Here is a 16,264-nt window from a genome sequence, read left to right on the forward strand (position 1 = left end):
ACACACACACACACACACACGCGTGCGCGCACCCGTCACTAATTTCGCATCGATTTTCTGCCTAATTCGATTCGCCATTCGGAATTATTGCAAACAAATAGCGAAAGCGTGCCAATTTCCACGCAGTCAATTACCAAATGGACCCGCTATCGCTATTTACCATAAACACTGCATGCTTTTCCATGCCTTTTTAACATGTGCCTCGATAACTACATTTTAATGCCTGTGAATGAATGACGATGCAAGACTTTCACACGCCCATTTATTATCCTTGCTCATGCACAATGCTGCTCACTCAGCGAATTGCGTTTATTCTTGGGGTGATGTTACTGTTTTTTGTTTCGAAGATTAACACATTTGGATAGTTCATAACTGCAAACATCTTTTTTACTGTTTACAATATTGGCATATGTTTCATTTCAATTCGATTGAGTTGAAACTAACTTTAAATCCAGGTTAGAACAACACTTGGTCTCGATTAATATTGCTTAGTTATTAGCTTATCATGCTAATAGTGTTAATACGCATCTCCAATGAAGAAAAAATGTGTTCCGCACAAGAAAATTCTATAACTAAATTTGGCAAGCGCAAATTTGTAGAATCCAATAGAATATTTCCACTCACTCTTGCGTGCAATCACTTTTTCATTCACAATCAACGGAATAAACTTGATCAGTTGCACCTCAATCTATGTGCCAAACGTAAATGGCTACTAACAATGATCTATACGTCGCTGCACAGGAAAGAAAACTAGACAATTTTACCGAAGTATCAATAGTAGAAGAAACGGTGAGATTTATGGATCGACTCGTTCGGAACAACGGTGCGGTCAATCGTTACTGACCAAATTGATATTGATGCAGCTCAATAGGTGGTGAGCGACCCAAAGTGAAACTGTTTTGCACACCTGCACGAATCATGTGGCATGAATGAAAATACCATTTGGTGTCAAATGTACACACTGCGAAATGGTATACCAACGCTACAGTATTCGAATTAAACTACAATTTCGAAGGGTGAACAATGTCCACGATACAGAGCAAATTAATTTGGTGTGATTAATGACAATTTAAATTGGTCGATCGGGCGCATGAACAGAACCCATTTCGGCCCAATTATTTCAATCAATTGATTATGGGGAAATATTATTGTGCTGGAATGTGTATCGGTTGTAGCGCATCTGAATAGCTTCTTCTTTTTCTCTTAACGCTAAACGTTATTTGCTTATCTTCTTCAATTATATTGATGGTAAATTATTCGAAATGCATCAGCAGTATAAAATACCTACTTACATATTCACTCACATCAATATGTGCAATATGATTGAATCGTTAAGTAAAGGCAAGATCAACTGAATCACTATGTCATTTGCCAATCGTTATAAATATTCTGCAATTCAAACATCAAACGGCTTCCGCCAGAAACGTTCATTTTATCCTTTGCTTGAATTCACACGTAGCTCGGAAGTATGCTCGATCAGGCTAATTTCAATCGGTATACCTATTCATTCTGAAGCGGATTTACCACATTCAAAAAAGCGGACGTTCCATTTGAAAACAGCATGCACTTAAAATGCATAAACATCGGCCAGATTTCAGTGATCACCTGCAGAACAGCAATGGTTTCACTCAGAGATCTCTGGATTTGTGTTTTCCAAAATTTATTGAACTGCAACCAAAGTCCGATTCGAACGCAAAATTCGATTCGAACGATTCGAACGATTCAAAATATTGAAATATTCCGAAAATTTTGTGGAATCGGAATTAATAGAGAGAAAAAAACGAGAATAGATTCTTTGATCTATCTGAACACAGAGCGACAGACACTCCGTTTCGAAGGACGAATCGATTTTTGGTGAATGTACGAGCCCGTTCACTTTCCTTTGGTTTTTATGATTGTGTCGATTTTATGATTATATGACTCTCATAAAGACACTAGCGATAGCAAATGCATTTTTTGCTTGACTTTGTTAAACATACGTCTTTCAACACATACCGACATCGATCATTTGTCATTCCGTTTGTTTGTTGTTCTAGTTTTTTTCTTCGACCAACAAGTTCGACAACGTCCGAAGCGTAGAAGCATTTTGTTTGGACAGTTTTTAGTTGTCGATAAGGAAATTGCAGAGAAATGAGAGATGGGTAGCCCAAGTGCTGAAGTGATAGAACAGTTTCGAAGAAAGCGAGAAAATTGCACTTCTATTCAAAACATAATTTATTTTCTTCTTCAGGCTCTGAGACAAATAGCGCATTTAGAATTAATATATCGAATTCACTTACACCAGTACACTTACTGAACACGCACATACAATCATTTTTTCACTACAAGTCCATTATATGAATATTGATTTTTTGCAACGTCTTCACACACACATCCATTCATCGGAAGTGGCGTAGAAATTGTGTTACAAAATAAATTGACATCAAATGCACGCACACACGAAAGGCGAACTCAATACACGTAATCCATGAGCATAATGAATTTCACAATAATAAATTCAAAACGTTTGAGGTCAATAAATTTCCGGTTGATTTAATCTCGGATAGTGCGTCCGTTCACATGATTGCGAAAAAAGCCATAATTTTCCATCACATTTTCGCTAAATAACTTTCCAAAGCCAAACCGTTATTTATTAATCGCTTCGAAAATAGCATTTCGATGAGAATAATTGAATAAAAATCGACGAAAAAGCATTGAGCCCATGCCACTGGTATTACGAATCATTTTCAGCCAGATTTCTGGATTAACACACTAACTGCTGGTTCGACAATTTACGGGCACCGAATTTCCAGTGACAGAAAACCAAAAAAAGCGAATTTGGCGAAAACAACAACCAAAACAAATAAATTAGCCAAATTGAAAACCCAAGATAAATGGCCAAACTCTGGATTTATTACCACCAAAACGAGATGGAACTAAATTACACTGAATTCCTTCGAATCAGATGCGTCCGATCAATTCTTGGCACGGATGCGGTCAAAAACTTGTGAAAAAAACAGAATATTCGCATCACTCCGCTTCTTTGTGCGATTTGAATGAAATTATATGGTACTCTTATATCATTCCGAACAGTCCAACCGAATCAATGGTTGTTTTTTTATTTTATATGTGCGGTATATTGAATTTACTCAAAAATTGAACCACAAATTATGGGAAAACCAACGTGGGACACTTTGTATTCAACTTTGGTACACTGATGGACACCCAAAGTACAATTGATATGAACATATCTCAACCCTGAAATCTGAAATTGGCGGCAGTTTGAATGGACATCCATAAATTTTACGATCTAAACAAGCAATTTTTTCTAAATTGAGAAGAAATAGAAACTCCTAGATGCACTATTTGAAAAAAAAATCGAACGAGATTTGAAATAATCCCTTCCCAATTGGAAATATGAACAATTTTCCACTTCGGCAACATTTAGAAGGAGAAAAAACGGCGAACAGTAGAACAAATAATACTTTATCGTCGAAGATATAAGTGAAGCGAATAGTTTGATGAACGATGTAATAAAACGTTATGTGCTATCATGCGCCATGAGCCATAAGCCATTTTTCGCAATGTGAAATGAAAATGGAGATTTGATATTAGTGCATACACACAGTAAGACATGCGATCGTTATCAATAGATTTATTAGGATGTGTGACGCTATCGCATGAGGAAAAACAATGGTGTCATACTACTATTTGGAAGGAGACCAAGCGGATCCGCATATCATCATACGATTAAATGGATGTGCATAATTGGTGCCGTTTTGGATACTCCGGCAATTTGGCAAGCGAATAAAAACTTTATTCATGCACGGAGCATATTCTGGAGCGGATTGATTTCGGTCGAATTCGTTGCTGCTGGGAGTGACGGTGAAATGAAAGCTGCCCCATTTCTGCTAGCATCTAACGATTTACTTTCATATTCCAGCTATGATATCTTGATGGTTATTACGCAGAATTCAAGATCGATTTGTATGATTTTTATGACGAAATAGGCCCAACTCAATCACTGATAATAAATTTTATGGAGTTTTCGACATTCTCGAAAGAAGTATGAACTATGTTCAAGTGAACATTCAAGCTCATTTTTTTTGCAAACAAATAAATATGACATGCCGATAGAAAATTGCACAATGTGGTATTACTTTTGGTTTTCTTCGAGTTTGTTTATCGTTGTATGTTTTTGTTTCGTCTTCGTGTTGCTGTCAAAGCACACTGTAGCCGGTTGAGTGCGTCTGCTGTGCATCCGAACGAAATACAACACCAAAAGTCATCGTTGACGACATTATTTGTGCCGTGTTTCGTGTGGTCACTTCGGCTTCATTTTCATCTTTATCAGGATTGGGACGTCATGCGTGGACAACATGAAGAGTTATTCTGTACTCAGCCGGACTGAGCTGGACTGAGCAAAGCATTTAAACTGAAAATCCGTGGTGAAACAAAACAAAGAGCCTCAAATAATTGTAAACAGCAATTTTTGACGGTAACCCACATTTCCTTTGAGTGATCGGTGTGCATTGGTTTGCTTGAAGCGATACCAATTTGCGATTCGATATCGTCAGTCGCCGGATGACACATAGAAGCCGGTCGAAATAAGTAGTTTGTCATGTGTACGGTAGGCGGTACTCTTAAGACTTTGCTTGTTCTTGCATGGCCATTCTTTAGAAAATAAATTGTAAAGGCGTGTACTTCAAAGCAGAATGTCAACTAAACACTATATTCATTAATGTGTCACGGTTCTTCTGAAATATTCGAAACATCCAATTGAGTATTGGTCATATGTTATGTCAATATGATTTCCATATAATCCAAAATATCATTCTTAAGTCCATCGTTTTTCATGAATAAATCTGATGAATGAGCTTTTTGGAAATGATCAACGAACACCTTTCTTCTAAAAATGCATTTTATTTTTGAGGCCACAGAAACGAATAGAACACGAAATAGTTTTATTGATTTGTGTGGGTTTTCATGTTGGTTTTCTTCCTTGTTCCGTCTGTTTCGTTCCGAATAAGCAAAAACAATGGCCCGCCATAAAATGTCGAATAAGTTCTCATGAATACGTTTCCAGCTTGGTTTTCCTCAATTCCTTTGTTGTCCAGTTCCCTTTTCTTGCTTTTTCTCTACTTTCAACATTCATCAATGTGTTGGAATACGAAGATGTGTTCAATATTTCTTGGGCACAACAATGTACCTTGGTCACTCTCATGGTTTTATAGCACGTATTATGCAAACAAATTCGAATGATTTCGTTTCATGCGGCGGTAAAAGACACAAGTTCTTACCATGTACCCGAGGGGTGTTTCTCACAAACTTCCTTTCTTGTGGCAAGTAAGTGGTTTGTGTCACATCCATAACGTATATGAAGCTTATTGAAACGTTTTCAAATGAATACATGGATCTGTACACCAGGACATGATAATTTCCGTGATGTTAATTTAAAAATAATAGTAAAACGTAACACTGTTAAATTAAATATATTAACCCAAAGATATTTCATTAGGTTGTAGACGAATGATTCCAAATTATTGGTTCGTTTTATAAGTTTGTAATCTGGGAAATTGGCGAAACATATAAACATAAATAGCATAATTAATGTCAACGTTGACCAGCACCCGACCATCGAATATTGGTATTGATCCCGTTGAAAGAGAAAAAAAATGAAATTATCCTATTATACATAGGAAGTATGACACTTGCAAAGGTTGACAGCCTTTAACAGAATGATATATCATGATAATTTTTGTTGTGCTTGCATTTGTGTATGTGTCTTTCACTTTTTGATCGTTTCCTTCTCCAAGTTCCTCATATTTTCTTTTGTTTAAGTGCAGTACTTAAATATATTTAAGGAGCATGGTATGTACAGAAATGCATCAGTCTCATTTCAGTCTTTGCCTGAGCAGTTCGTTCTTGTCCTTCCATTTGTTTTTACCGACAGTTCGAACAACGAAACTTGCAAACGACTTACCTGTCTTGAATTTTGTGTCGTCTTCTATTTACTTGTGAAAAATATTTTATTGCCAAAATGGTTATGAACAGTGAATTGGATTCATCATGCCGTCGTGCTCGAACTGCATTCAGCCGTGAGCAGTTGACAGTTTTGGAAGAGGAGTTTGATAAGAAAATGTATATACAACCATCACGTCGCCGGGAATTGGCCGTCCAACTAAAAATTTCGGAATCAACAATTAAGGTGTGTTTTTGGTTTTAATCCTGTATTTTCAAAACAACAAAACCAAGAGCTTTTGATTTAGTAAAAATCAACTCTAAAATTTAAATTGCGAACACATTTGATGATTTTGTCAAAATTGGTATGCTAAACATATAGCTTTAGTTCGCGAATATTAAATTTTTTGTACAATAGTTTATTTATTCAATTCATAATTTATGATTTGCATCTTTACTAAGGAACGCATATCTTTTGTTCTATTCAATAGGTTTGGTTCCAAAACCGACGCATGAAAGACAAACGCCAACGCCAGCTCAATTGGCCAATCGCAGCTGTTTACAACGATCCAACATTCGCTGCTTCGTTGCTTCAAGCAGCGGCCACTTCAGTCAGCATGCCATACTACGCTCCAACCCCGATGATCCCACAAATGCCGGTGTTCCCTCCAGCAACGCAAATCCCATCGGCTGCCGTGAATGCTTACGCATACGGCTATCGATACTCTCCATATCAGATTCCACATCGGAACCCTGTCACCATTCAAAGTCAGCTACATTCGCCCGATTCATCGCCTTTAACAACGACACTCGATAGAATGGACTTTGCACAATTGTTTCGGCCATACGCATAGTTATTATTTTGAATAATTCTTAGTACTGTGTTAATATCATTGTAAATATTTCGTTAAGTTTTAAAAATGATTTATAAAAGTGAAAAATTTACTTTCTATTAAATGTTTAAGAATTTACAAAATTACGTATCCTCTTTCAATTGCTCGTCCATTCATCTTGACCCTTCTGTGAAAACTAATGCAAAACTCATCTCATTTGTCAATTAATCACATTTTGGAATCATCGCTTGAAGAAATCTTTCTATTTCCTCACCTTCACATTCATCAACGCATACCCAAAACTAAAACTCTTCCGGACTCAGTCTTCTCATTCGCATCATATGACAAATGTGATGAAGCGGAACATAAATATTTTACCTACTCTTTGAAGCTTCTTGAAAAATAGTGTGAAGTTTGATGGTGTTTCGGAAGAAATATGAATGACAACATTCACACATCTATGAATGAAATGTTTGGTTAACATTCTGCTGAAAAACAATGAGGTCAAAGAAAATATGGCTTTGCAATACGCTTTTGAATGAAAAACTATGCGAAAACGAACAAAGTCTTGAGAATCGCCTACCATGCACAACGTGCATTGCACATGACAAACTACTTGTTTCGGTTGGCTCCTTTTTGCCATCGTCCGATTGACTATATCGAATTGCAAATTGGTATCGCTTCAACTGAAAACCAAACCAACGCACACCGATCACTCAAAAGAAATGTCGGTTACCGTCACAAATTGCTGTTTACAATTATTTGAGGCTCTTTGTTTTGTTTCACCACGGATTTTCACTTTAAATGCTCTGCTCAGTCCAACTCAGTCCGGCTGAGTACAGAATAAATCTCCATGTTGTCGCGCAGGACGTCTCAATCCCGATGAAGATGAAAATAAAGCCGAAGTGACGACACTAAACACAGCACACACTCGTAAATAATGTTGTCAACGATGACTTTTGGTGTTGTATTTCTTTCGGATGCACAGCAGGCGCACTCAACGGGCCAGTGTGCTTTGACATGAAAACACACAACAATAAATAATCTCAGAGAAAACCAAAAGGAATACCGCATTTTGGTCGGATCGAGAGAAATATGACATTGAATTTATTGACATTTTGAAAACAGGGGAATTTGATTGAACAAAGAAAAACGATCGATCCGCCGAGGAAATGGGTATTAAGTTCGAGTCCTAATTTGAATGAATTATTTGAACTATTAGTTTAAATGAAACATTTTGTTAGACTTTTTTTCGAGATGACGATGGTTTTTCAATGCTAACATTAAATTCATGTATTGGATCGCAACATCTCCATTCATAGGCAATTCTGCGAAGTAATCGACATTTTATCACTTCTTCTCTACAATTTTCTTTTCCTTCTTTTGCTATTTGCTGGCACTTTTTTGCGACCAGAATCATAAAAGTGTCACGAAGAAAATGTAAAGAAAGCATGTGAAATAGTTCTTGTGTTCAGTGACCAGAATATTAGTGCGTTTTCTTTTAGCAATCGACCTTGTTCGAAAATATTACGAGATAATTTTTTGGGCTGGCTATGCAAGAAAAGGAAACAACATTTCTCTTGAACGATTTTATGATCTAACTGCACCTCTGGTTTAAAGTAGAAAAAGTTGGACAGAAGGGAAATGAATGAATGGAAATTATGCTAAAGAGACAATATAAGTCACACATATTGGAAGAAACAAGTTTTTTTTTCGCTGAAGAATCAAAATTCAAATAAAACACAGAGCAATCACATATTTGAGAGCATTTTGTCAGAGCTATTTAAAATATGGCTTGACAAGATCATTCCACAAAAACCATAGCAATGAACATTTGTTGATAGTAATTGGACTAAATCCACTTAAGGTTCAAATGTAACTGTTTCGGGACTCAGAAAAGACAAATTATTCATTTTACGTGCTTCCAAATTAGTTGAAATTCCGAATGGAACCGCATATGTTCACATGAAACATCTCAAGTGTTTCTTAAAAAGAAACGGAAGAAAATCGTAAAAAACACAGCACCGCACATTCTTTCAATTGCCGATAAAGAGATTATGAATAACAACAAATTGAGTAGGTGTTCGCTTGTGCTGGCTCTTATGCTGCGCCAAATCGTTTCGCTGACGACCACTCAATATGTTTGTCGACTGTGGACACAATTTTATTATTTTTCAAATTTTGTTCAGCTGTTTTTGATGGATTTCGGTTTTGCAGTCAACTACAGCTGATCAACAGAAGCAACATGTGACTGTGTTGTGAAGTGATTCTGTCGAATGTTCTTCCGCTATTGCCAGACCGTCTGCTTGCCGGCGTATATACTTATGACGTTGTTGGAATAAATAGACACTTACTGCAGACTTGTGCACCGAAAACGGAAAATGTCTCACTCAAATTCGAACAACGTTACAAGCATACTGTGATATGACTTCTGCATTGGAGTTTTTTTGTGTGTTTGTAGCACAATTCAGTATCGAATCCGCTAATGCATAATCATTTGTGTTTGGCTCCGAAATTCTTTGCCAGATTGGTAGTTATTTTTATTGAACAATGTCAAGAGCAGCTCTCAATTTTACAACTTCATGTCTATACGATTTTACAAAACAAAATTGGTTGCAGTTTTAGTTTTTTTTTTACAAACCAATTTCAATAATGTATTCATTCAACTTATGGATATAATGACTTCAACATTTGAACCAAAGTACTTTCAATTAATTTCTAATTGAAATGATAATTTTGCTATCGGAATCACTTAAAAAATGATTAACTTCAATTACATTCATGGTTTTGATGGAGATAACTCTCTCGATGGCTACTGTAAGTGAACAGACATTTTCATTTGAAAAAATACCAAAAAAAATTAACGAAATGATGAAAAAATTGATTGAGGCGAATTCCATTGGATCAATTCTAAATATGGATATATGAATTTTTGTCTATTCAATGGCACAGCAATTATTGCATTTATTTTCAGTGTTACGTTTTTTCTTTATAATTGTACTTAACGAACTGGTTGTACACTCGGAGAGTGAACCGATTGCCAACGGTTTAAATTATTTACAATGAAATCTCCATTGAATGTATGAACGCCACTCTAATTTGAAAATAGTAGCCTTACACTCGCGAATGTTCCTTCAGAGGAACAGTTCTTCTAATGTAATAGCAACGCCATCTGTCGACGAAGGGAGTGAGGATGAAAATGAGAAGTATTGGAATATGGGCGAATGGAAGTTTGAAATGAGAAAAATTTAATTTGTTTCAACATTAAATCTGGATTTTTTTCATTTGAAAGATGATTCCAATAAATTTCCATAAAAAAGAAATTTCCACAATAAAAAAGTGCAAAAATCATTCATTGAATGGTGAATGGTGAATGTTTCGATTCACTGTCCCAGTTTCAAATTCAACTGACAGCTACATTGACAGCTGTTTCATATGCACACATACTCTAGCGACTGAAATTGCGTGTTTTGTAAACAACATAGTGACCGGCAAAATAAAGCATAGCGCACGTATTTCGCAACATTTTGTTTGCGTTAAAATAAGTATTTGTTGTCGTTAAGTTATCGTTTTCGTGTTATTGTTCTGAATTTAAGTGTTAAAAACTGAAAAGTGACATTAAATCCGAATGAAGTGATCAAGTTCTGAAATTAAAATGTCGAGTGACGTAATTTTGTATTGCGAACAGCTAAAAGCGGTGGTTGGCAGTCAAGACACCAAAAAAGCATCGACAAATCTCGATGCAATTGATCAATATTTCAATGACAGAATCTCAGAAAATGAAATTGGTAAGTTTTTCAATCATAACAATTGCTGATTTCAATTGACATGTAATGTGTCGATTTGTGAAGAAAAAGAAATGTATGTTTGTTCGCTCCATTGAGAATGTGCAAATGTAGTGGTGAACACAATGCTGTTCATTCAGAAGAGGAGAAACATCAAAACACAGAGCGACACAAGTGTATGCATGATTTTGCCGATCGCATCGAATGTGCTATGAACGAAATTGAATGTTTCAGATTCTAAATTCCCTTATATCAGCATGTTGTTTGTGTGTGTATACACTTAATGGTTCTGTAAAACCGAGTCACCAATCGAATCATTTTTGTTTGGTAGTTTATCTCCGCTGGTGTTTCAATCAGTAGGGAAATATAAGACTGTCTCTGTAAGATATGTTCATTTTCCATGCCCAATCCAAGCAAGACACAAAGTTTCGTCGTTCTCTTTGACCAAATGAAAATTTTGATAACATTTCACAAAATACTATCCACAAGCTATCTTCACGTATTCATATTTTGCCTTCATAAAGAATCTTCGGCGGTTCATTTGAATGAAACGTGAGATCTTCGCGTTCGGTGATAGTTACTTCGACCTCAGTTCCGACTATTTTAGATGAACCGTTGTGTGTGTATGCAGTGTGGATTGCCCCCAGTAAAGCGAGACTATTCGATATAAACGAAGTTACTTCTGAAGTTTTTATATACTTTTGCGTTTCTGATATGTAGTAGCTACGATCGATTCTGCGCCTGCATCGCAAAATATTAACTGTATCCCCTTTGTAGCGTCGGGGATTTGGATTGAATATTTTCGATTCATATTCCTTTGCCGTTAATGAAAGCATAATATCTTCAAACTCTTCCCAGGTGAATAGTCCTTTGTGCAACATGTAACGTTTGCTGAATTCATCGCTTGTCATCGAGCCAAATCGAATTAAGTTCAAACAATCGCCGAGTTGATTTCTCAAATTCACCGCTTGAGTTCCATCCAAATCGTCTTGTTCGCATGCGTGTTTAGCCCATGTCAAACAGGCATCGAACACGTTGACTTCGTTGCAGATCAAACCCAGCCCCAAAGTCCGGTTTAGAGTACTTTTGTCACAACGCTTGAATACATCGCTGCCAAAGACTTCCTTTGGCGAATCGATGATTTTTCCCTCACAGAACTTGATCAGTTCTTCATTTTGGAGATTTACGGCCAATTGATATCCCCAGCACATTTTGTCCAATGTCAGTTGGCTTTGTAGGGACACGGCGCATGCGTTGACATGTTCAAGGACATCGTATTTGTCGGCCAAACGAACAACGGTCTCGATATTTTCCATGGTCAGAGTCATTTCACCCAGGTAGAACAACTGGAGAAACTCCTTGAACGCTTCAGCATCCGCATCGGGAATGGGAACGTCTCCTTTTTCTGGCAACAATCCGAAGAACATCGTATCAAATACCGGACTTAGAGCTGCCAACACACTTTTGTTTGCTGGAACCTTTTGAATTTCGTCATCGACTCGAAATGAACGTCGGCCAAACGCTCGTTGAGGTACATCTTTGCGATCAACTCCGATGCAGCGATACTTTTCAACACGTTTGCCATTTTAACCGTAGATTAAATCGATTGTGTAAAACGTATGGTAATTGTATAGCAATTAAATTACAAGAAAAAATTGAAACGTCAAATTCTATTTTAATGTTTTCAAGACGAATATTGTATGTGACACTTGAAAATCCGAGCTATTATCTCCAGAGTTTGACAAGTAATAAGTGGATTTGATACACTGATGCAAAAGTAGCGCGAATCGACCAACTGTAGAGTGTGTGTTTTTTTGCGCCATTAAAAATGTGTAAATGTAGTGGTGAACACGAAACAGTTTACATAGCGGAGTAGAAGAAGGAGAAACATGGAAACATAAAACGACACAAGTGTGTGCGTGATTTCACCGACCGCATCAAATGAGCTACGAACAAAACTGACCCGTTAGCTGTGTGCGCATTTTATATTCCAAATTCCCTTGTATCATTATGTTGGTGTTTTTTGCGCACCATTTTTCATTGATTTCAAATTATTCCGAATGAAGAAATAACATTTTTCACATTAAAAACATAATTTGTTGCATATAATCTCAAAAATGATTCACCATTTGAGTAATTTTTGACAGTTTATTTCGGCTGATGTCTCAAACAGCAAAAAAATATAAGACTGCTCCAGTGAAAAATGTTCTTACACGCCAAATCTAAACATGACATCAACTGCGACCAAATCAACATTTGTGATAACATTTTACAATGAAAATTTTGCCCATATATGTCATCCTGTTTAACGTATGAAACAGGAAAATTTTAGTCACAGTTTTTGTCAGCCTGAAATTCTCCTTGCAAATACATTCATAACGTTACAAACAGATTGGATTTTACTATACGAAAATGATGATTTCAATGAAAATTGACTTTCTAAACTACACAATTATGCATCAATGATGAATTGAGGTTTTGGTCTTGTATTGAAACGACAGCCGACCTCCATTTTGAATGAGTTCATTTATAAACCATGCTGTGGGCCATAACTTATGGCTCACATTATGAAAGTAAATGATAAACTAACTTCTGAGACTCTTCCTAATCAAACCTAAGAAAGAATACTCGAAGAGCAATACTTACGTAAATGAAATAAATAACAATATATTTCGCCACATATCGTTTGTTTTCCATTGTAATTATTTCCAAAATTTTAAACAAAGACGAAGAAAAGGGAATTTTGTAGGTTTGATTAACAATTGATTTTATTGTATACTGCTCAAACTGAAATTTGATTTATTAGACTGGAATATTTTGTCGAATTCATTTATCTATTGTTTCTTCTTCGACAATTCCAATTCAAATTTAAACGCTGTTGAAGATCAATTTAGAAATCCAGCCATTCGCAAGGTTATCGTAGTCCAGGGTTGGATTTCGATGAAACTGAATTTTTATTCCGTCATCCATTTCCACCATTGGCTGACAATCTGAGAAGTAGTAGCTTCCATCGAGTGATCGAACTGCCAAACGAACTTCATAAATACGTTGAGGCTTAATCAGAATTGGCTGTGTCAAAGTCACTTTCAGCTGATTATCACCAAACCATGTATTAGATGTGCCTTCATAAAGAACTTTTGGCGATTCGATTGATTGAAATGTAATGTCGGTGCGTTCGGTGATAGTTACTTCGACCTCAGTTCCGACTATTTCAGATGAACCATTGTGTGTGTGTGCAGCTTGAATCTCTCCCAGCAACACATCTTTATTCGATGAAAAAGTTGTTACTTTTTGAGTGTTTATGTACTTTTCCGAACCTGAGGTGTAGAAGCAAGCAGCTTTCCTTGGACATTGCAAAACATGAGCTGTATCCCATATGAAGTCCCTGAGTCTTGGATTTCGATTGAATATTTTCGGTTCATATTCCCTTGCCGTTAATGAAAGCATAATATCTTCGAACTCTTCCGAGGTGAATAGTCCCTTATGCAACATGTAACGTTTGCTGAATTCATCGCTTGTCATTGCACCGAATCAAATCAACTGCAAACAATTTCCTTGCATGCCAAATCGAGTTCAAAAATTCGCTTGTTAAAGAAAGTTTTATAAATAATTCACCATTCGAGTAATTTTTGACAGTTTATTTCGGCTGATGTCTCAAACAGCAGAAAAATATGAGACTGTTCTCGTGAGAAATGTTCCTACACGTCAAGTCTAAACATGACATCAATTTTGACCAAACCAAAGTTCGTGATTACATTTTATAATGTTTTAGCTCGTTATAATATATCTATTCGTGAGACGTAAAAGAACGTATGTTTTTTCTCGATTAATATTTTTGAAAAGGAAAGTATGTTTTCTGTTGATTCTATCTGCGTTAAAAGAAAGTATGTTGTAGCACCGTCTAGCCTCCGCGGTCCTCACGGTTTTCGGCCAACTGATAAGAGATAACAAAATGGTGTCTTCGGCAAAGTTGTAGTACTCGAGGTCTTCTATAACATTGCTGAAGGCAGGTAACTCTTATCTCTCTGAATTTCTATCAGTTGCGCGCAAATCGTGCACATGAAAAAGCAAATTTTGTATAGAACTTTTTTTTTCTTATCATTTTTCGCGCTTTTCGCGGAACTGATAAGCGATAAGAGATAACTGTCTTCAGCAATGTTATAGAAGACCTCGAGTTCTACAACTTTGCCGAAGACACCAAGTTGTCATCTCTTATCAGTTCCGCGGAAACCGTGAAAAACCGCGAGGACCCGCCAAAAACGAACATACATTCTTTTAACCATTATTAGTTGCAATGAAACATACTTCTCTTTATTGCTACGAAGTTGGACAAACTTGCGTTCTTTTATGTCTCACTAAAAGATATGCCATCATATTTTTTGTATGGAACAGGGAAACTGTAGCCACATTTTTTGCCAGCATGAAGTGCTCCTTGCTAATATACATTCGTTCGAAACAGATTGGATTTTACAATACAAAAATGATGATTTTAATGAAAATGGAATTTCTCGACTACAGAATTATGCATCAAGGGTGGGAATTCATGGTTTTGGTTTTGTATTGAAACGACAGTCGACCTCTATTTTGAATGAGTTCGGTAATACAGCGAGTGGTGGCTCATATTTTGAATGATGTACAGAAAGTAAATGCGGAAAAAAGTAGCATTATCTAAAATACTTGAGTAATTTGGTATGACTTTACGGCACCAGTTCATGTGCTGAAAAGGAACAAAATAAAATCCTGGTATAATCACCTTACAAGGTAAAAATGCGCTCAAATGAAAATTGCAATAATGTTCGTATGGGGGTCTGTGTAGCTCAATCATACATTCTGACACCAAAAAATTCAGGGGGGGTCAAAAAAATCAATTCTATCTAGTGTTAATTTCTTCCCGAAAAAAATTGCTGACCGGGAGGGGGGGGGGGGGTGATCCGCAATTTCGAATTTGAAGAGCAAAAAAAAAGGTCTTCACTTTCAAAAATCGATTCTATCTAGTGTAAAACCGGTATCCAGAAAAAAGTGAGGACTAAAACAACAAAAAAGGTCCGAAAATGGCAACGGGTCCAAAAAACTCGTTGGGGGTCAAATTTTGCCAGGAGGGGTCAGGATCAACGAGATCAGACTATGTCAGAACCTATGAGCTCAATGGATAGAGTATCTGACCGGCAATCAGAAGGTCCGTGGTTCGACTCCCGGCATAGGAAAGATGCAAAATTTTTCCTCTTCTTCTTCGCTTCGAATGAGTGTTAAAAGAGAGAAAAAATTGGCATTTACTCCATACGATACGTTTCGGAATTTTCACTGAGTATTTGCTCGTAGTATTCGCTTGCCGAATTAAGCAAATTAAAGCAATTGAATCGTTGCGATTCTAAACATTGTAGAGTCAAAAAAGTAGCATTATCTAAAATACTTGAGCAATCTTAAGATGATCATAAAAAGAGTTGAAGTAGCGTCAAAATTTATCTCTCATGGTCAAAATGGTATCATTTTGGCATACATCAAAATGCTGTAGTACTTGTATAAGAGCACTTTCGATGCTTGTATATGAATCTGACACTGTGTGCGTTAACGACAATTTTCTTTTTCAATGTATTAATAACAGCTTCAAGCTGTACGTCAAATATATCCCATATATTTAGATACAAACAAAGAGATCTTATTAAACACAGTCAAATGACTGTGGTTTTTGTTTTGCCGGAACGGTGA

At 36.5% G+C, this 16,264-nt stretch overlaps 2 protein-coding genes across 2 annotated transcripts in view; both read left to right on the forward strand.

Moving 5' to 3' along the window:
* The first annotated feature begins 6,019 nt into the window (after window positions 1–6,019).
* Window positions 6,020–6,794, forward strand: LOC129573625 (segmentation protein even-skipped-like). Its single transcript, XM_055454414.1, has 2 exons — window positions 6,020–6,187; window positions 6,432–6,794. The coding sequence occupies exons 1-2, from the start codon at window positions 6,020–6,022 to the stop codon at window positions 6,792–6,794; spliced, it is 531 nt and encodes a 176-aa protein (XP_055310389.1).
* A 3,418-nt stretch (window positions 6,795–10,212) lies between these two features.
* Window positions 10,213–16,264, forward strand: part of LOC129573801 (DNA-dependent protein kinase catalytic subunit-like) — a 31,188-nt gene continuing 25,136 nt past the window's right edge. Inside the window, exon 1 of the mRNA XM_055454906.1 lies at window positions 10,213–10,561. Coding sequence (XP_055310881.1) covers window positions 10,429–10,561 — 133 coding nt within the window. The 5' untranslated portion in view covers window positions 10,213–10,428. The remainder of the gene's footprint in view (window positions 10,562–16,264) is intronic.

Source organism: Sitodiplosis mosellana, unplaced genomic scaffold, assembly GCF_009176505.1.
Source record: "Sitodiplosis mosellana isolate CC-2019 unplaced genomic scaffold, AAFC_SMos_1.0 Smas_scaffold_6102, whole genome shotgun sequence".
NCBI classification, from domain to species: domain Eukaryota; kingdom Metazoa; phylum Arthropoda; class Insecta; order Diptera; family Cecidomyiidae; genus Sitodiplosis; species Sitodiplosis mosellana.